The sequence below is a fragment of the Mytilus edulis genome, chromosome 2, assembly GCF_963676685.1.
Source record: "Mytilus edulis chromosome 2, xbMytEdul2.2, whole genome shotgun sequence".
Taxonomy (NCBI): domain Eukaryota; kingdom Metazoa; phylum Mollusca; class Bivalvia; order Mytilida; family Mytilidae; genus Mytilus; species Mytilus edulis.
In genome coordinates, this window is record NC_092345.1 from 25,844,353 (window position 1) to 25,865,066 (window position 20,714).

A 20,714-nucleotide genomic window follows, 5' to 3' on the forward strand; every position below is an offset into this window, starting at 1 on the left:
TCAATGGAAGATACTGGTTGTACATAATGTATGCATGGTGCATGAAAATCTTATAAATTGCATGCTGTATATAACTATTTTAGACATACAGGGTTTTTTTTGTATGTTTTGGTCGTTTTTCTTTTTTATCTTGACATTGTCAGCATCTTGACATTGTCAGTTTGTTTTCGGCTTATAAGGTTGAATATCCAGTTGGTATATTCTATCATCTTTCAATCATCTTTTGTTTTATATTTTGAAGTTTAACTTTTCAGTGTCTTATAATATAATGCCGAATTCTTTTGTAATTATTGTGATTGAATACATATTTTGTATATACTTACATTTACTTATTGTTGCTATGAGGAGGGTTTTTATATTCAAGATTGTATCAAGCTTTTCCGTATTAGTGTGACTTCTGACAGTCAATTACAGGATGCTATTTCATTACAATTTGTCTGGATTAAATACAACAAAATTAAAAAGTTATAATCATGAAGAACAATTGCAATATAATAATTAGATTTCTGCTATTAAAAATCCAGACTCCAAGTCATGTAGAAATACATTATATGTTATGTGTTTTTCTTTATAGGTGACAGAGCCTGAAGGGGAAGCAAGGTATGAAACAATAATGACGCATATTGTATTTCTTTTATCTTTTCCGTCAGAATTGCAGTGTATTAAATTTTAATTCTCCTATTATAGACTGTGGTGTGGTTTAATTTTTGATACTTCATTTTGAATCAAATATGACGGGTGTGTTTACAACCTACTGGTGTTATTTGCATAAAAGCATAACACAAAGAATGGAAAGAAAAACAATTGATAAATAAGGCAACAGTAGTATACCGCTGTTCAAAACTCATAAATCCATGGACAAAAAACAAAATCGGGATAACAAACTAAAACCGAGGGAAACGCATTAAATATAAGAGGAGAACAACGACATAACACTAAAATGTAACACACATAGACAAAATCCATCGAGAATAATATATATAACATCAAAACCAAATACATGAATTTGGGATAGACAAGTACCGTGACACGTCTTATCGCAATGTGAATTTACACTCAAAAATAAGAGAAAACAAACGACACAACGTTATAATGTAATACACACAGAAACGAACTATAATATAACAATGACCATATTCCTGACTTGGTACAGGGCATTTTTAAAGGAAAAAATGGTGGGTTGAACCTGGTTTTGTGGCATGCCAAACCTCGCACTTTTATGGCCATGTGAAATATAACATCAAAATGACAACACAGGACTACAATATAAAGACATGATTAGATTACCTTATACAATTAAGAATAATGACTTTTCGACTGATTTCGAATGGCACTTTTATACATTGATCTATTACGATGGATAGTTTCTTCAATATTGTAAGTTAGTGTCTTATGAAATATGATTCATGTATTTAATGTTAAATTGTACTTGTTTAGATTTATAAATATCTTGATTTGATTGTCACTGATGGGTCTTATGTACACGAAACGCGCGTCTGGCGTACTAAATTGTAATCCTGGTACCTTTGATAACTAATTAAGGAAGATAACTAAACAAAGTTAAGCAATCACTCAGATAGAATGTGTTACTGAGTTAAAAGAAATTATATTTTGACTGAAACTAGACGAAGATATATGTTTGATAATGACATAAATTTAGTTTTCCAACAGGCAGTTATCATATACGTACAAAGATAGTGTTCTAAAACTTAACAAAAAAGTTTACACCCCTAGTGGACGATAACATGGTTGTCTGTTTAAACATCATACACAAATAAACAAACTCAATCTCAAAACGGTTCTTACTACAAAACGGTTTATTTTTTAAGTTAGCTTGGTCAGTTATTTACGTTTTTTTCAGTGACGAACCCTTCTTTTTCTCATATATCAAATCGGTAATACATCTCATATTTGATAAGGACACCATGCGTTAATGATCGGAAATTAAGTATATTAATTTTAGATCTCAAAAATAGACTCGTCATATTGTATAAAAGGCTATTGTTTTGTCTCTAGTAAAAGAGGACATTCACATAATGTCTGTGTAGAAAACCTTGATTACGAGCTTCTCCCAAGGCATGATTTTGGGATTTCTGGCACCTGTCAGAATGTTAATTGCATCCATACACAATCAAAATCCAATTATTTTCAATCAAACAGAGAATCAACAGTCGGTTCAAGTTTATACGAGATTTTAAGAGAATGCTTTTTATTAGCTCACCTGGCCCGAAGGGCCAAGTGAGCTTTTCTCATCACTTGGCGTCCGGCGTCCGTCGTCCGTCGTCTGTCGTCGTCCGGCGTCGTTAACTTTTACAAAAATCCTCTCCTCTGAAACTACTGGGCCAAATTTAACCAAACTTGGCCATAATCATCATTGGGGTATCTTGTTTAAAAAATGTGTCCGGTGACCCGGCCAACCAACCAAGATGGCCGCCATGGCTAAAAATAGAACATAGGGGTAAAATGCAGTTTTTGGCTTATAACTCAAAAACCAAAGCATTTAGAGCAAATCTGACATGGGGTAATATTGTTCATCAGGTCAAGATCTATCTGCCCTGAAATTTTCAGATGAATCAGACATTCCGTTGTTGGGTTGCTGCCCCTGAAATTGTAATTTTAAGGAAATTTTGCTGTTTTTGGTTATTATCTTGAATATTATTATAGATAGAGATACACTTTAAACAGCAATAATGTTTAGCAAAGTAAGATGTACAAATAAGTCAACATGACCAAAATGGTCAGTTGACCACTTTAGGAGTTATTGCCCTTTATAGTAAATTTTTAACCATTTTTCGTAAATCTTAGTAATCTTTTAGAAAAATCATCTCCTCTGAAACTACTGGGCCAAATTTAACCAAACTTAGCCATAATCATCATTGGGGTATCTAGTTAAAAAAATGTGTCCGGTAACTCGACCAACAAACCAAAATGGCCGCCATGGCTAAAAATAGAACATGGGTTAAAATGCAGTTTTTGGCTTATAACTCAAAAACCAAAGCATTAAGAGCAAATCTGACAGGAAGTAAAATTGTTGATCAGGTCATGATCTATCTGCCCTGGAATTTTCAGATGAATCGGATAATCGGTTGTTAGGTTGCTGCCCCTGAACTGGTAATTTTGAGGACATTTTGCTGTTTTTTTGTTATTATCTTGAATATTATTATAGATAGAGATAAACTGTAAACAGCAATAATGTACAGCAAAGTAAGAACTAAAAATAAGTCAGTATGACCAAAATAATCAATTGACCCCCTAAGGAGTTATTGCCCTTCATGGTCAATTTTTAACAATTTTCTTAAAATTTGAAGATTTTCAGTAACATTTTCCACAGAAAGTACTGTTATAGATAGAGATAATTGTAAGCAGCAACAATGTTTAGTAAAGTAAGATCTACAAACACATCACCATCACCAAAACACAATTTTGTCATGAATCCATTTGTGTCCATTGTTTAATATTCACATAGACCAAGGTGAGCGACACAGGCTCTTTAGAGCCTCTAGTTTGTAATATAATCAAGATACATAACCGAGATTAAATGTTGTTCATTTTCAGATATAGGAGACCACCCGATAATAAACATTTACACTCATCAAGGCCGTTATCTTTCGAAGAACCAACACCAGACTATCCTGTTTACGAATTTGAAGGAAAAGTTACCAAACCTACAATCCCGTCTACAAGTAGAACATCCGAAAACTGTTGAAAATTTTATATATTTAATTTTCCGGTATGCATACCTTCATCACACAAATTATTCATTTCAGATTTTTTTTTTAAATTGGTCACTCGATTTTTCCAATCTTTTTGACTATTGTATTTACGTCGATCTTGATTGTTTATATCAAATTGTTTCCAGTTTGCAGTTTTTACCATATTAACGTCATATTAACCGTTTACCGTTTCTCACATGAAATGTATTTAAAAAATGAGCACAAAAATGAATATTGAACAATAAATTGTGTATCATAGAACATATCGATTTTTTTTAAAATAATTTGAAATTTAATGTTCTTTTAAGATGAATTTATGGATACGTTAAATGATCCGTCCACTTAAAAACACTAACTTACACGTAAAAAAATGCAGGAAACAATATTTGTAAATGTATGATGTTATTATGTAGATTCATTGATATAATATCTTAATCTGTATATTATACACGTTTAATGTATAGTTTATATAAGTACCTTTTGTGACGTTGGGAAACTGATGAGTCATTATAATACCGAAACTTTATATTGGTCATATCCTTATTAAGATACCCCTGTGGTAAAACGCTTGTGGTATAAATTGAAGGAAGAGTATGTTCCCACTGCGAGAATATTCCTGCTTTTTGTGCTTTGTTAATTCTGATGTCTAAGTTTGATACCAGCAACTAATTCTGAACCTCTTTACTGTTTGTTTGATTTCTATTTTTTTTTTAATTGTGCAAAATCGCACATGTATAATGTACTTTTCATGTTTTGAATCTCTAGTTTCCTTTTTTTCATTTTAATGTTGTTAAGGGTTTATTATAGGATGACAATGACTTAAATATACAAATATACAAATTATACGATCCGCTACTCCTTCTACACCCTTATCATACTTTGATGAAACTTGCTCAGAATCTATACCATTTATTGTTTAGACTGGCTTAATATTTAAGATAATCACGAATTTTGCAAAAGGTGGTGTGTCATTTTATGGGCTTTGGTATCTTCACCTTTTGTTATATCTCGAAGTATATATATTACATTTTCTTAGCTCTCTGTAAAGTCTACGAGTTTATTGTAAATAAAATGTACTTGCTTAGTGATATATTTTCATATAATTTCAAATTGATATACCTAAAAGCTTTATGTAACTAATGTGTGTGTATGTTTTAATTTTGATTATATAAATATATATAATTTAATTCTAAACCATAAATATATGTATGTATACATAATATATAATTTTTCTATAAAATAAAAATGATTGTTTTATCTAAATGGTTAAGAAATGTATTGTGTTTGCATCTGCATGCAGTTGCCAAATATTACTACAGATACAGTCGAAATGCTTATATACTTACACAGTTTGTATGTACGTGTCTGTCCAAAGACAGGAGCCTGTTATTCAGTTGATGTCGTTTGTTGCTGTGTTACACATTTGTTTATCATTCATTTTTTGTGCATAAATGTGGCATTAAGTTTTCTCGTTTGTATTGTTTTACATTTGTCATTTCTGGTATTTTTATTGCTGACTATATGGTAGAAGCTTTGATTTAAGGCCGTACGGAGATCTAAAGTTGTTAATTTTTTGTGCAATTTTGTCTGTTGTAGACTAGAGAGTTGTCTGGTTAGCAATCATACCACATCTTCTATTTTATATTTACAACAGGAGAAATCTTTACTCTTAACATAATTTTGGTTTGGTAAATGGTGTCCTTCATATGCCATATAAATACTCAGTTTTAAGCTATCTTGAAGCACTGATAATTTTATGATTTGTTTAGAAAGAAACTGGGATATTGTTAGAAACTTAACGTATACATGTTGAGCTTGGATTATATCGGCTTGATAGAGGCAAATGATACCAAGGGATTATTCAAACGCATAGCTTGTAAATAAATTGATAATGCCATTGCAAAAAAAAAGACAAACATCAAAACACAAAAACACAACATACAAAACTATGACTTACCGTCCCGAAACCAACGAAAATCCGGAGGTAATAAAAACAATTCCTTTGAAGAGTAAAAAGATTGTTCCACATATGGTCGACGTCATAATTGTTACTCACGTAAACTTAAACCTGGTAAAAAGTATAATTCGGTAGGTCACATCTCGGGAAAACAAGAAAAGATTGTGATTACGACAATTGAAACCAAGATGAGATTGAGAGACTTTTTGAAAATGGTCCTGGTATAAAAAATATCAAGGGGAAAGGGGGATAGGACCTTACCTCTTTACTGTTATAAATCATTTTATTTTGAAATGAACTAACCGGTTTTTTTTCTTTTATATAGCACTGATGTTTGTCCTGGCTCGATTATAGTAAAGGTGCTATCGGTAAAGTCAGCTCTTCAAAATTTCTAATAGGTTTCTGATTTTCAATTAGTTTTGTCTTTATCATTACTAAAGAAATGTTAATAGCGCTATCAAATTTAGTTTCCTTTCAAAACTTTCGCATTGGATGAAAAATGTAATGATATGATTTGTTATTCATTTTGTGCTTCTTTATCTATCATACTATTTTTTTAAGTGAGGTACTTTTCCCGTAACTGTTTATATCATATGTTCGGGTGGGTACATTTCGCTAATTAATTTACTTACTGAGATCTAACAGAAAGAGGGTTGATATTTCATGTCCTTGTCTGATGTCAGTTATTTAGAGAGTTGAATGCTTTTTTCAAATCTTTTGTTGTTTCTATTCACTTTGTTTATAGTTTTAACAGACTATCAAGAGCTTGGCTAATGTAAAGTGAATTTAATAATGCTGTAAGTTTCACCTTATATGACATTGAGCTTTTTTTTTTGCAGTTGAGTTGGTGTCTCATTGAATTATACCTCACATCTATTTTATTCATATATCTTAGAAACTTGAATTCAATATATAAAAAAAAAATTGCTGCTTTATTTGTGCAAATGTATTTAGACTTTATTAATGTGAAATGGCGTACAAATAACATACAAAAAAATAAACGTTAGTTTTACGTAATAACTACTGACTTATGGCTATTAATTTTGCATCACTTCTTTCCTCCTTTCAAACTGTCCTCAACACTTTGACTTGGTTTATATCTCTTGGTTTCATCTTTAATTTTGTTCTCTGTTCCTTCTGGTTTGCCCTTGTGGATAGATTCTGCTGCTTCATTCGATTTTCCTGAACTTTTTGTCATGCTTGATTTCGTATCGAGGTCCTGATTGTGCTTATGTGCATCTTTCTGTTGATTATCAGAACTAGTATTGGATTGATTATTACTTCCCTTCTTTGATTCTTGTGTTTGCTTATTGTCAGGCGATTTGGTAATATTTGAAGATTTTACACTTGTTTCTTGGTTGGATTTGTCTTCTTCTTTTTCTTCCTTTTTCTGTTCATGTTTTTTGTTTCCAACTACGGCATCGTCGTCTTTTCTTTTCATAACTGCTGGTTTCTGAAGAATTTGATTTGATTGATCTTTTCTGTTGTCTACTGTTTTATCTTTTGGAGATTCCGTTTGTGTCCTTGATTTGTCGGTAGAAATGCCAGATGCATCTATCTTTTTGGATGTCGACGGACTTGCATTGTCGATTTTACTATCTATTTGTTTACTGTTGTCTTTAGGTTGACTTGGTGTTGTTACGACATCATTCTGTTGTTGGACAGTTGATGATTTGTCAGTTGTATTGTTTGTTTTATCTTTCAGTTTGTTATCTTCTTTTGGTTTTACTTTCTCTGTTTGCTTATTCGAAGATACAGCTGGTGTCTTTCCTGATTGACTCTCCTTTTCATCGACCACATTTTTCTCTTTTCCCTGCTCTTTCGAAGATGTGTTTGCGGTCTCCTTATCAACTACTGTGACATTAGTCGTTGCTTGTTTTAAGGGCATCACTTTCTTCTCGTCTAGTTTTGCTTTCTCTTTTTCTTGTTCCTTAGTCGACATTTTTGCATCATTTGTACCAGTTGGTGTTTTTTCAACATTTTCTTGTTGTTCGACTTTTTTCTTTTCTTTGTCTTTGCTTTGTATATCACTCTGTCTATCTGATTGTCTATGTGCTGTGTTGTCTTTTGATCTGTCATCCTTTTTGTCTGACTTTTGATTGTTTGGTGCAGCAATCTCTGAGACAACATTTAATGGTTTCTCTGATAGCTTTTTGAACATTTTAGTTTTTGTTTCTCTTCTTGCTAACAGGGGTTTTTCAGACATACTTGTTGAAGCGTTTGTCTTTGCACTAGATAAATCTGTTCGTGTTCCAAGACGCTGAGTTCTCTCTTTTAAACTTAATGAGGTGGTCTGTCGGCGTAAAAAGGCAAATTTTCCGTTTCTTTTATGATCTTTCTGTTTACCCTCTGGGTTTGATTTGGTGTCACCAGAAGCTTCTGTTGCCTTAGTTGATTTATTGTCCATCTGACTTAGTTTAAACGCTTTCAGTTCAATATCTCTAATTGTACTCTCTCTTTTTATACAATTCCCCGTTGTACTCTCTCTTTTTATACAATTCCCCGTTGTAGTTGGTTCATTTTTTATTTTGCTTGTATCCTTTTTGGTATTTGACACCTCTTCCTTTTCTGTTTTAGTTGCAGTAATGTTTTGTCGGTGGTCTACTATCTGTCCATCATTTTCTTTTACAGCTAATTCTGTTTTCTCTTTTATTACTGCGGGTGTCTTTGGTCTATCTAATGCTGCTATTTTCATGATAACGCCATCAAATCCGCCAACCCATATACAATCGTTTCGGTCGATTCCCAGTGCACATGGTCCATATATTCCTTCCGGTTCCCTATTATTCAGCAGGCAAATAAGCTCTCCGTCTGAATTTAATAAGTGCAATAAACAATTATCGAAATCTGAAACAATGACTCGGTTGTGGCTATCACATTTAATTGCAGTCGGATTAAAATTTCTCAAATCTAAATCCTCTCTTCCAGAGTAAATATACTTCAAGTCGCAGTCGTTGGTGATTGTGACAATTCTGCCAGTAAATAATGACGTAGAATCAATAACGCAGACGTCATTTGAAGGAGTTACCACGAGCTTCCTTGGTAACGTAAAGAAATTATTTCCCTTGTTGTCCTTTTCAAATCTCTGTAGTCCAGTGCCAGTACTTGAATACTTTATTACATATCTGTTATTATCATCTGCCATCTCAGTGGAATCGTTATCTATTACCGATACGTATATGAACCCGTCAATAGTCACGTGGATCCCATTTGGATAAAGAGGTTTACAGTCAATGAAATCTAACTTTTGTCCGTTTAATTTTACTCGTAACAATCGATGCCGTTTCTTCAACACAACGATAATATCATTTTCTTTAGAAATACTTAAGTCTAGTACGACTGAATCTACTTGTACTGTTTTCTTTATTTCTCCCTCCCGACTGAGTTCAACCTGTTTTTTACTTGCATGTCCAATCCAATGTGTACCGTCTTTCCTTAACCCGATACAATTTATTGGTGTGTCATAAAGCCTGTAGGTAGATAATGTAGTGATACTTTTTTCAACATTGACACGCGTAATCTTTTCGTTTTCAGCTTGCACTTCGACAAATATATCTCTATTTTTACATTGCCCGAATAACTCCTCTAATTTATTCCGTGATATTTCAGATTCGGAAAATTCCATTGCTTCTATATAGGATGGTGGAGCTTGCTGTAGATTTTGAATGGCATTTTCAAGAGAGATACCAAGATGTATCATTTCTTGATCATTATTAGTTGTAATTGATTTCTCTATCGACCTAATCAATGAATTTAAGCCGTGTAATTCTTTCGATAGATACTTTTCCATTTCTTGTTTTCTTTCCACTTCATATTTTTGAGATTCCTTTAATTCATTTATACTTTCATTTTTTATTATTTCAACCTGCATCCGCAGTGCTGCAGCTCGTCTACTAACACGTTTTGAACATTCAGTTATCGATTGTTTGGTAACTTTTTTGGATTCCTTGCTGCCTTGTATTCGGCTTTTAAGTTCTATAATGTGGTTATTTTTAACATGATTTACTAAATCAACTATCTCACTCTTCCTAAGGGCTGCGAGTTCACTTATTTTCTGTATCGTATGCCCTTTGTGATCCTCAAGGATACATTCGAGACAGACAAATTGGCTGCATTGTTTACAATACCGTTTGACTTCTTCTCCCTTGTGTTCTTGGCAGTATTGTTTTGGAGTGTTTGAACTAAGTAATCCCGCTAAAGAACCTCCACATGACATTTCTGTAGTAAATAAATGAAAATACATGTAACACATTTGTATGCAACCGCTTTATGGCCTTTTTTAATGCATCTATATTTCTTTTTAAAAGTAAACAAAAGTTTAAACAAGTTAACGTATTAAATATGAATTGCATTCACAAAAGGGAGTGCTAGTAAATCATAATCCAAAATACTCATTATTCAAACGCATTTAAATTTTTACCGATGTAAAATATATTTAATTCACAGAAGGAGGTGCTTAAAATCAGAATTTTAGTTTTAATTTCTATATACACCACTGGGTTGATGCCACTGCTGGTGGACGTGTTGTCCCCGAGAGTATCACCAGCCCGGGTAGTCAACACTTCGGTCTTGACATGAATATTAATAATGTGGTCATTTTATTAAATGTCCTGTTTACAAAAATTTGAAATTTTCGAAAAACTAAGGATTTTCTTATCCCAGGTATAGATTACCTTAGCCGTATTTGGCACCACTTTTTGGAATTTTGGATACTCAATGCTCTTCAACTTTGTACTTGTTTGGCTTTATAAATATTTTGAAATGAGCGTCACTGATGAGTCTTATGTAGACGAAACGCGCGTCTGGCGTACTAAATTATAATCCTGGTACCTTTGATAACTATTCTTACTGAAGTGTGAATTTTCTTGTGTGGTTAAATACAACATTTTATTTCTTACCTTTAGCTTGTAAACTCCAATCACTTCATATGCAGAATCCTCATTAACGTTGTTAGAGGAAATATTTATCAGTTTTATAGCTATTATTTTTCTATCTCTATGGGTTCGAAAGTTTTAAATATCAAAACAAAAAGTAAAAAAGTAAAATCGAACTTAGTAAGATTTCTTCTTGTGTTTCGATTACTTCTTTTGTTCAGCAGATTTTCAAGATGTTTGATAGATCGTTGAGATTCTTTAAAGTAAACAAAAAGAACTTTCCCGAGACTACTGCGTTAGCTATGTCAATAATTTTTTTTTATAGAATTGTTTTTACATTTTTTGTGGTTGATTAATTTGTTCAAAATAACTTTTCTTAACAACATTTTAGCTTTCGTTACTGATTTTTGTTTCCATGAGGAACATCAGAGATCAATTTTAAATGGAAGCTTAATACATAAGAGAAATCTTGATTCAATTTGATTACAAAAACACCATATTAGGCATTAGTCCCCTAGCAAAAAACCACGTCTAAGGTCGACGTCTTCGATGGGGTTTGTTTTTGCTAAGTCGTACTACTGAAACAATGAATAACATGTGCAATACATATATAATGCGAAAAGTGTCTCTGTATAGTCAAAATGTTAAATTTACATCACACAGAAATACTTCTTGGTAGAAGGTATACCAGGAACCAAAACTAGTATCTGATATCATATTTCTAAAACAATGCCATTTCCCGATCAAGTTGAAAATGCACATATAAAAAATGATCGAGACAGATGTTCATATTATTGTTTTGTAGCTCAGTCGTTGTTTCTACGAATTTGGGACTATGATACAGATATACTGCCCACGTGTTTCAGTGTTTATGTGATCCTGTAATAAGCTTTACCAGGGACACTTGAGAGCAAATGTAAATGCAAGCTTAATGTACAAGAGAAAAGTTATGTCGATCAAAACAAAAGCAAGACAAAAAGGTATAAGTCTAGTAGCAAATACTAACTAAGTCTAACTTTACCATCAACTAAGTAAGTAAGTAAGTAATGACTTTATTTAAAGAGGGTGACTCAACTGCCGAGTGCTTAGCGGCGAAGTATCTTTTAAGTGAATCTTTAATTTGTTTGACAGGATATATGATCGTATTCACGACCTCTTACACTCGGAGGCGATCATTCTTCCTCAAGACCACAGAGGCGGTTTCAGAACAAATAATGAACTTCACTTCATTACATATAATCAAGACAGAAGTACATAAATTTAATTTACTTTAAAAAAAAAAATAAGTAGTGTAGAATGCCATCTGCTAGTGTGGTTTTTCGCATATACTGTAATGGTCATAATTACATTCTTCGTCGTTCCATAATCCATTATAATATGTTGATGTATCCATACAATCTTCTAGTGGTGAACTCCTGTTAGGTTCGCCAGGATACCACAGGTTGTTGGTAATCTTTTCGCCTGTAGAAGCCCACTCCCATATACCCTCAGCTGCATCATCTACTCCATCTAACCAGTACTGTCCTGTTCAAAAGATTGTGTTTTGTATTGAATTACATTTTTATTAAATATGCTATAAAAAAAATCAAACATATATTATTATCAACTTTTTGTTGGACGAGTCGATTTCTCAATATTTCCTCTAACGGTACAGAGGTGGTGAAATGGCTCAAACTCCGTAAAGTGATCGTTTCCGTTCGAAACTATTTTCCAGTGTACAGTTGTATGCGGATCGGAGCTGGAACTGTCAGAGAGTTTGGGAATGGCTTAGACACGATTAGCTATATGTATAAGCTCTGGAAAGGTGACTATCTCTGTTTGTTAAAAGACAATTAAAAGTAGACATTCGAATTATTTAACTTCCCGGTATGTGCTCTAAATATAAATTTATACTGCACTCGTTCTATTTGAGCAGTCAAAATGCGTTGACCGTATATTTCTATGTCATATACAGTCACTGACCTGATATCACTTTTCCTCATGAATATTTAAATAGAAATTGTCGAAATTATATTTAATTATTCATACGACCTCTTCAACCTGTTCTTGTTTCCAATGTAAACAACAATGCGTTTAACGACTCAAACTTGTTTCTTTTACAATTTTTGGGAAAACATATTTCACTTATTAATATTTTTTGTTTGCAACCTATAAATCATTATGTTTTATGTTTATTGTTGATATTTTTGTCTGTAAACAAACGAATTCGTTCACCATTGATAGCGGTTTTCAAAAGGTAATGATGTACATTTCATCGTGTTGTATATTTCTCCGCCTGTGAGATATGAGGCCTTTTTAAAGGGGGATTTTCCCCAATATTTAAATCAAATAAATAACATGAACACACTAAACAAGATTTGAAAATGTTTTTTTTTTTAGATTGCAGTATAAAGACAATAATAGTGCATTGACTTGACATATCAACGATATAAGGATTCGGCCCGAAACTGGGGAAATGCTCGGCACAGCCTCGCATTTCCCCGTTTCTAAGCCTCATCCTTATATCGTTGATATGTCAAGTCAATGCACTATTATTGTCTATATATTTTTTTGGAGAATGCAACGCCATTCTTAAAGGGAACGGATTAGTCGAGTATCATTTTGGTATTCGATACTCGCGGTACTACCGAACGATCATGTGACTCGAGTACTTATTGACATTCCTATTATACATTTCATTTATTTTAAAAGAATTGAATGCTTTTTATGTTAATTCTTAGGGCTGTAAAATTGTTGACCAAAGTACATTTTGTATGAGCACACAATATTTCAATAATCACATGTTTTCGCTATGATCATGAAAATACGATTTCTATCAAGTTTTTCTTCTTGTTACCTGTGAAAACTTGTGTCATCATGAATGTAACAATTCGTTTTGAAATGAGTGTTAATTTCAGAATAACTCGAGATTGATGTTAACCAATCAAAACAACGCCTTATAATATAATTATACTGGATTACCAACTTACCGGGCATATTCTGAATCATACCATTAATGAAGTCCTTTTCGGAGTCGGATTGAACAGTAGCTAGGTGGGCTCCACGAGATCGACAATAATTCTAAAGGACATAAAATACAAGTATTAGCATTTCACTAAATATATAGACAATAATCTTGTTGGAATCCAGGCTCCCTACCAGGGTTTCAAAGAAATTCTGAGTTCCGTGATACTAGTATTTAATTTTTTTAAATAAAAAAATTGGACGATCAACAAATGATAATATTTCCGTATTACATCATCAAACATAGATTATAATATGAATTCATAACATTTTTATAGTCTTATATGCATTATGTTTTTTATTGGCTTTGGACTAGCTGTCAGTAACTGCGAGTATAGCTTTCTCAGATCTGTACTTCTTGTCTTTGTTGTGTGGATGCATTTTTGTTATATGTATTTCTGGGTGTACCCATCTGATGACATAAGCCTTGTCAACTGATTTTCATAGTTTATTCTTATGTTGTATTGTAAAAACACTGTCCCAGGTTAGTGGGATGGTTGTCGCCTTCAAATAAGTTTAACCCTGTCACATTCCATATGTGCCTGTCCCAAGCCAGGCGCCTGTAATTCAGTGGTTGACGTTTGTATCTGTGTAAAATATTTGTTTTTCGTCCATTATTTTGTATATGAAATACGTCGTTAGTTTTTCTCGTTGTAATTTTTTAACATTTTCTGATCGGGGCCTTGTGGTATGGACATGATGGACTTTGCTCGTTGTTGAAAGCTGTATGATGATCTATAGTTGTTAATTTATGTGTCATTTTGTCTCTTGTGGAGAGTTGTCTCATTTGCAATCTTACCATGTTGTGTCTTGTGTACTATTATATGTCTGTTTGTCTTTTTCTTTTTTAGCCATGGCGTTATCAGTTTATTTTCAATCTATGAATTTGAATGGTATCTTTCGCACCTCTTTTATGACTTTTCTTATAAAATTGCAAAGACTAGTGGAAACATCAACAAGTTCGTGTAGAGTGAAGAATGCAAAGTAGTTTGTATCTTCTCTTTTTCAAATTGCAAGCATTGATTCGAAATTTGTTTAAAAACTTTATAGAAAAAATGTACTTAAAAGTACAGTACTGTATTGGCATTTGTTTTATAAATAATGTATCTTTGTAGATATATTTCATAAATCAGAAATATTGTATTTTTTTCAATCAAAAGTGCATTAATCTCATGGTTAAAAAAAATGTGTTTTTATCCTTTTAAAAAAATTAAAACTAAATGAATGTGCAATAATTTTATTCTTGTTTATTAAGCAACAAACAACATTCACATTGTTCATCTAAGAACATTCTTCTTGATAACATAATGTGAGACAATCAGAATTTTTTTATGTAGAACAATCAGAACTATGAAATTTAAAAAAGTGGGACAATCGGGGATTATTATAAAAGGACAATATTAAATGAAGAAAAGTGCATTTTTTTAACATTATCTTTTGATTTTATACGTTTAGCGACAAACTATTAAATTAATGTAATATAGATAAAGGCAACAGTATATACCGCTGTTCAAAACTCATAAATCTATGGACAAAAAACAAAATCGGGGTAGCAAACTTAAACTGAGGGAAACACATTAAATATTAGAAGAGAACAACGACACAACATTAAAATGTAACACACACAGCAACGGACTAAGCATTAGACAACATCCGATGAGAATAACCAATATAACATCAAAACCAAATACATGAATTTGGGATAGAAAAGTACCGTGACACGTCTTATAATAATGTGAATTCACACTCAAAAATAGGAGAAAACAAACGACACAACGGAAACACAGCGTAAAAATTCAATCTTTCATGGTAATATTCTTTACGAAGCCATCAAAGTAATATTAATATTCTGTTACGAATCTTTTATTAGTTATTTACAATTTAAACATATCGTGAATCTACATGAGTTTTCATTACAAGAAATGGCAGAATAATAAATATATACTTTGAATCACGGAAGATGCAGAAGATGAATAAAAAGAAGTGTCCAAAGCTTTATTTCAAAAAGACAATTACTGAAAATAGATTTAAAGAAGCGCAAAAACGCTTCACGAAAAGAAACCCACGAAACCTCAATTAAAACAAACTCGTGAAAGTTTTCAAAGAAGAAAGAAACTCACAGAAGAGTCTATCCATGTCGCCGGTGATCTGTGGAACAAATAACAAGAAGAATCATATCTAATCCAGCCGAATGGACACGTACTGTGTACGGAATCTGAAAACAAACAACAACTAATGTCAATAATGAAAACCTTTATTCAGAAAGATTATTCATTATACTTGTGCATTTTTTTCTAATTAAGATAGTTTTCAAAATTTTCTGATTAAAATGACAAAGCATTTAAATTAACTTGAATAGTATGATGTACCCAATTGTATAAAGTTCTTAGACTACCCCCAAAACAAACAACAACTAATGTCAATAACAAAAACATAAAAAGTAAAGGGTCACTAAGACAATACAAAGGTGTCAGTCGTTATATTTCAAATATCCACATACTATGATTTAGAGTATTCTAGACTAATAAAGATTTTTATGCACATTTGATCACTTGTGGTTCTTAATCAACTGATCTAACAAGTGTACATTATCGAATCATAGGTTCGAAATTTATTTCGTTGGGTTGCTGTTTCATTTACGTATATCCTTCCCCTTTTGATTTTTTACCAAAGAAAGTTAGAGTATACAAGATTTTGCACTGCTTTCTTAAATGCTTCTCAAAATACATCAGTTCAAATCTTAACATCTTTCGATTTTCTAGGGTAATTTTGGTTGCAATCAGATTTACTTGTAACAACAGTTGGTGTACACGCTGAAATGTCTTATAATTAACATGTTGAAAGCCTGTAATTTGAAGTTTTTACTGCAGCTATCACGTTGCCTAAACATTATCAAAGATCCATAAAAATGAGGTCACAGAAAAGCTCAATTAAAAAAAAGTTCGAGTCTGATGTCAGAATAGGTAACAGAAGAAACTTAGCAAAAATTATACATAAATTAACAAAGGACTACTAGCAGTTACTGCAATGCCAGCACCAGACATCAATTAAACTGATTGAAAGAGTATGTCTCTATCATATGAATATCAAGTACAATTCCACTCGTTAGTGGTTTAATATCATACCATCACGAAATATATGAGAAGAACATAACCCACATCATGCCAACAAGTGATTTTATAATAAACAAGTATATACACACCCGTGATATCGCGGGTCCGTGACTGAATTAAAGTATATAACTATGCCTAAGCCTTATTTTAGTAATTAGTATTGTCATCTGATAAAGTCATGTCGATTATAAGATACAAAGTTTTCTCTGCTTTCAAATCTTTCTGTTTGAACCCGTCGACCTGGAACTTATCAATTATTGGTAATATTAATTATTTGGAAAACAAAAAGTCCTGGCTATCCAGGAATGGAGTATGTTTTAATCAACAGCATTGTCCTATATTAGTTATCTTAGAAAGTCTTGCTGATTGCTGAATAAAACTACAATAGGGAACAATTTGACAATGATTGAATTTAGTAGTGTCAGCCCTTTGATTATGACCCGTGTATAATGTATATAGCAAAATCCTAAATACACCGTTTGGTGGTGCGCCTGTCAAATGCGGAACGTACAGATAAGGTAATAGCTAACAGGTGAATATACTATTGGTATCGGTATCGGATTCGACCCGGAACTTGTTAATTATTGGCAATATTAATTATGTGGAAAACAAAACGGTCTGGAGTGGTGTAATTTTTAATCTACACCATTGTCCTATATTAGTTATATATAGAGTTGAATTCTTTGATTTGTCGTTTTTACCCGATGACGGCTGACAAATTGGACCTCGTAATTTTAGTATTATAGATGTAACTATTTCGGATGCATAGACCCTAGGAGTGAATCAATATTAATTCCGAAGTATGCCATCTTTAATGAACTGACAACAGTTTTGTTTCTATGTCCCTTCTAAATAAGTTTGTTTAAAGGTTTGGTTAGCTTTTGAGATGAATCGGATGAAGTTGTTTGGCTTTGTAAAGAATATTACTATGAAAGATTGGATGTGAAATACTTGAACGTATTAATTCACTCCATGTTGATTTATATTTATGAATGATGTACTTATCCCGATAACAAAATATATTAGTCAATGTTTTGTCTAGTTCGATTTGCTATAGGACGTGTCACGGTGTTTTCTATCCAAGGTACGTGTAGTTAGTTTTGATGTTTTATTTGTTATTCTCATCAGATTTTGTCAAATGTCTTGTCGTATGTCGTTGAGGATCTTGTTTTATCCTATTGTATTCGTGTGTTGTGGTTCAGATAATTGATCACATAGTTCATTTATTAGCTTTTATACGATATATTTTTTATAAACTTTTTGGAACTTTTGGACCTCTAGGCTCTCGAACTTTTTTTTTATCTGAGCGTCACTGGTTTGTCCTGTGTGCACGAAACGCGCGTCTGGAGTATTAAATTATAAACCTTGTACCTTTTGATAGCTATTATTCGTGTGTTTCTCTGTCCTATATGTTCTCCCATTCATTTGTAGTGTAGTCCTGTCATGTAATGTTGTCAATTTAATGTTATATTTATCATTGCCATAAAAGCGGTAGGATTGGCTAGCCACAAATCCAGGTTCAACCCACAATTTTTTCTTAAAATGTTCTTTAGTCAGGAAAATGGCCATGTTATATTATAGTTCGTTCCTGTGTGTGTTACATTTTAGTGGTGTGTTTCTGTTGTTTCGTATTTCTCCTCTTATATTTGATGTGTTTCCCTCAGTTTTAGTTTGTAACACGAAGATATAGATATAAAGATCCAGGAAATGGCAGTATTAGTTGTTAATATTAGCTTTATTACAAGTCAGTTCAGCAGGGGAAAAAAAACCTTTTATGTATATACTGAAGTCGTCCCTTTTGAGAGCCAATATATCATCCAAATATCAAACTTTTTGTATCAGATGTTGTTTCGATGGGTCTTTGCTTACTTTAGTCATGAATTGTAACCTTCCCGTGAGACAGACATGTTTACACCTTTCAACTATTGCATACACCAAATATATTGCCCCTATTGCTTAGATTACTGGGAATTTGGCCAAACCACATAATCGAAACATTTCCAGGGCCGTAACTAGCTCTCTTTTAATAGTGAATTAATAAATGAAATTTTTGGCGAGGGGTCTGGGGGCCGCTTAAGGCCCCCAGAAGCTCTGAGAAAAATAACGCAAAATCGTGCATTCTGAGCGTTTCCCAGACTCTTTCTTGCATTAATTTTTATATATTTTTTTCGACAATCAGGTACCAAAGCAAAAACAAAGATTCATTGTAATTTAAGACTTTTAGGTATTAGAGACAACATTAAAAGACCGATATGTAGGATAAAGCAAAAATCGTAATTCTCATAATTATTAATACCGTATCTGTCTGTCTGTTTGTTCTTGTTAGACTTTGGAGATTTTTTTATGACTAGATTTAAATATAGTGACATTGCAGTATTATACTTTAAGTACTAGTACTGCTTAAGTCCACACTATGGACCATCTTCACCTTGTTTTACGATCTTTTACGGTATTAATGAATCTTTAAAAGTATTGTTGAAGACCATCCGGCAACTATCAAGATGAAGAGCAGAACACAAACTTTGACCATTGATCATTTGTATTTTTTCTATGCATTGACTTTGTGTGCGATTATGTCCCCATACTCCTTTATTATCTGTTAAAGGTTCTCAACACGACTTAATGCAAGTTTAACCTTTCAATGTAAAAGGTCATATATGGCAATACCTTGTTTTTTTCTTCAAATTATTTGATACCGGGAAATATGTGACCTTACTTTGATTCAAACCATGTCAGCTATCTAGTTTCATTTACAATAAAACAAACTATTTTGTATTCTTTGATATAAACTCTGAAAACTAAAATGAAACTAGAAACATGAATAACGAAAAACATCCAGGGGATACACCAGAGATTGAAGAGAACGTCTTGCTTCTTGCAAGACACTTTCCGCGAATTTGATATGAGAACAACCTTTTGTTTCATTTTTTTTTTTTGAAATTTTTTACATGAGGCATTTGCCTCATTTGCCTCAATGTAGTTACGGCCCTGATTTCATACAAGGTATGAAGCATATTTTTTTTTTTGTGTATTTTTTCAGCTACTGAAATACAAAACTTTGTACAAATAGTTAACGCCATCCCCAGATTGTAATACAAGTGTTTTGCATTTTTCGACTTTTGTTGCAGCAGAGACAAAAAAATAACTTTCGTTGCAGGCAAGACAACAAAAAATAATGTACATACCCACAGTCATAACCAAAAATAGAGTAACAAATACTGGTTTCATGTCAAATTATGATGTGTCTCTGTACTATTTCGAATTCCTAAGATTTCAACTTTTGATTACCATATTACATAATCTTTATGGGTCTATGGGTCTTCCTGATTATACTGGTCCTTTGATTTATACTAAAATAGAACGGGAAAAGATAAGGTACATTTAAAACCTGGTTGGCTCGGTTCAGTGTAGAGAGGTTGTATAATAGTGTGTTATAGTAGTCTCTGGTTTGTCGAGAGGTTGTAGAACACAAATATCTATAAGAAACGTATTGGAAGGGAAGCGCATTCACTTTTCGATTTATATGTCTATATGTTATGGTAGAAATATATTGGAGGAATACAAGCCAATGGCGGGTTTAGGATTTCGGCAGGGGGTCTAGGGCGTAAGACCCCTTTGATTGGAAATAATTAGATTTTCGTTATTTGGTTAATTGTTAATCCTACTCTATTTGGCAATATATACTCTATTATTTGAAATGATTATATTTATGTTCTAATGATACAGAAAAATGCAAAAATAATTGAAATTAATAGAAAACGAAAAATAACGGATTTTGGGAAAAAAAGGGGGTGGGGGACAAAAAAAATGTTCTGACCCAAAGTACCTAAGTCAATGATATGACACCTTCAAAGATTCAAATACATGACAAATTCATGATTATAGGTTGCACCACCACAAAAATAAGATAAAGTATTTATTGGTCAAATATCATCCAAACAAATCTAGTTTAAGATCTCTGTACATTATTTCCTGTTCACTATCTTTCCAGTTAAAACAAAGATCGTTATTGCATATATCAGTTGATAAAATAAGGTTACATAATTTACCTAGT

The 20,714-nt window shown here is 32.6% G+C and overlaps 3 protein-coding genes across 4 annotated transcripts in view; 1 reads left to right on the forward strand and 2 right to left on the reverse strand.

The window, feature by feature from the left end:
* Positions 1–4,970, forward strand: part of LOC139511813 (protocadherin Fat 4-like) — a 58,805-nt gene extending 53,835 nt beyond the window's left edge. The window contains exons 29-30 of one of the 2 annotated variants that reach the window (XM_071298908.1): positions 575–600; positions 3,556–3,670. Coding sequence is in view for 1 of the 2 variants with exons in the window: in XM_071298907.1 (XP_071155008.1) it covers positions 575–600; positions 3,556–3,706 (177 nt within the window). In the remaining variant the exon portion in view is untranslated. Of the gene's footprint in view, positions 1–574; positions 601–3,555 lie in introns of both variants that reach the window. The other variant, XM_071298907.1, reaches the window with a different exon arrangement.
* Positions 4,971–6,617: 1,647 nt separating this feature from the next.
* LOC139510776 (uncharacterized) lies at positions 6,618–9,886 on the reverse strand. The gene has a single exon (XM_071297307.1). The coding sequence runs from the start codon at positions 9,884–9,886 to the stop codon at positions 6,719–6,721; it is 3,168 nt and encodes a 1,055-aa protein (XP_071153408.1). The 3' UTR covers positions 6,618–6,718.
* A 1,902-nt stretch (positions 9,887–11,788) lies between these two features.
* LOC139510528 (C-type lectin domain family 4 member E-like) lies at positions 11,789–19,988 on the reverse strand. Its single transcript, XM_071297096.1, has 4 exons — positions 19,846–19,988; positions 15,668–15,762; positions 13,514–13,604; positions 11,789–12,068 (listed from the first exon to the last, which is right to left on the reverse strand). The coding sequence occupies exons 1-4, from the start codon at positions 19,886–19,888 to the stop codon at positions 11,851–11,853; spliced, it is 447 nt and encodes a 148-aa protein (XP_071153197.1). The 5' UTR covers positions 19,889–19,988; the 3' UTR covers positions 11,789–11,850.
* Positions 19,989–20,714: the final 726 nt, after the last annotated feature.

Coding starts and splice junctions, on each gene's coding strand:
- LOC139510776 (XM_071297307.1), bottom strand. CDS start 9,886: ATGTCATGTGGAGGTTCTTTAGCGGGATTACTTAGTTCAAACACTCCA.
- LOC139510528 (XM_071297096.1), bottom strand. CDS start 19,888: ATGAAACCAGTATTTGTTACTCTATTTTTGGTTATGACTGTGG. Junction 15,763..19,845: donor ATTTTTGGTTATGACTGTGG/GTATGTACATTA, acceptor GTTTGTTTTCAG/ATTCCGTACACAGTACGTGT. Junction 13,605..15,667: donor CGACATGGATAGACTCTTCT/GTGAGTTTCTTT, acceptor TATGTCCTTTAG/AATTATTGTCGATCTCGTGG.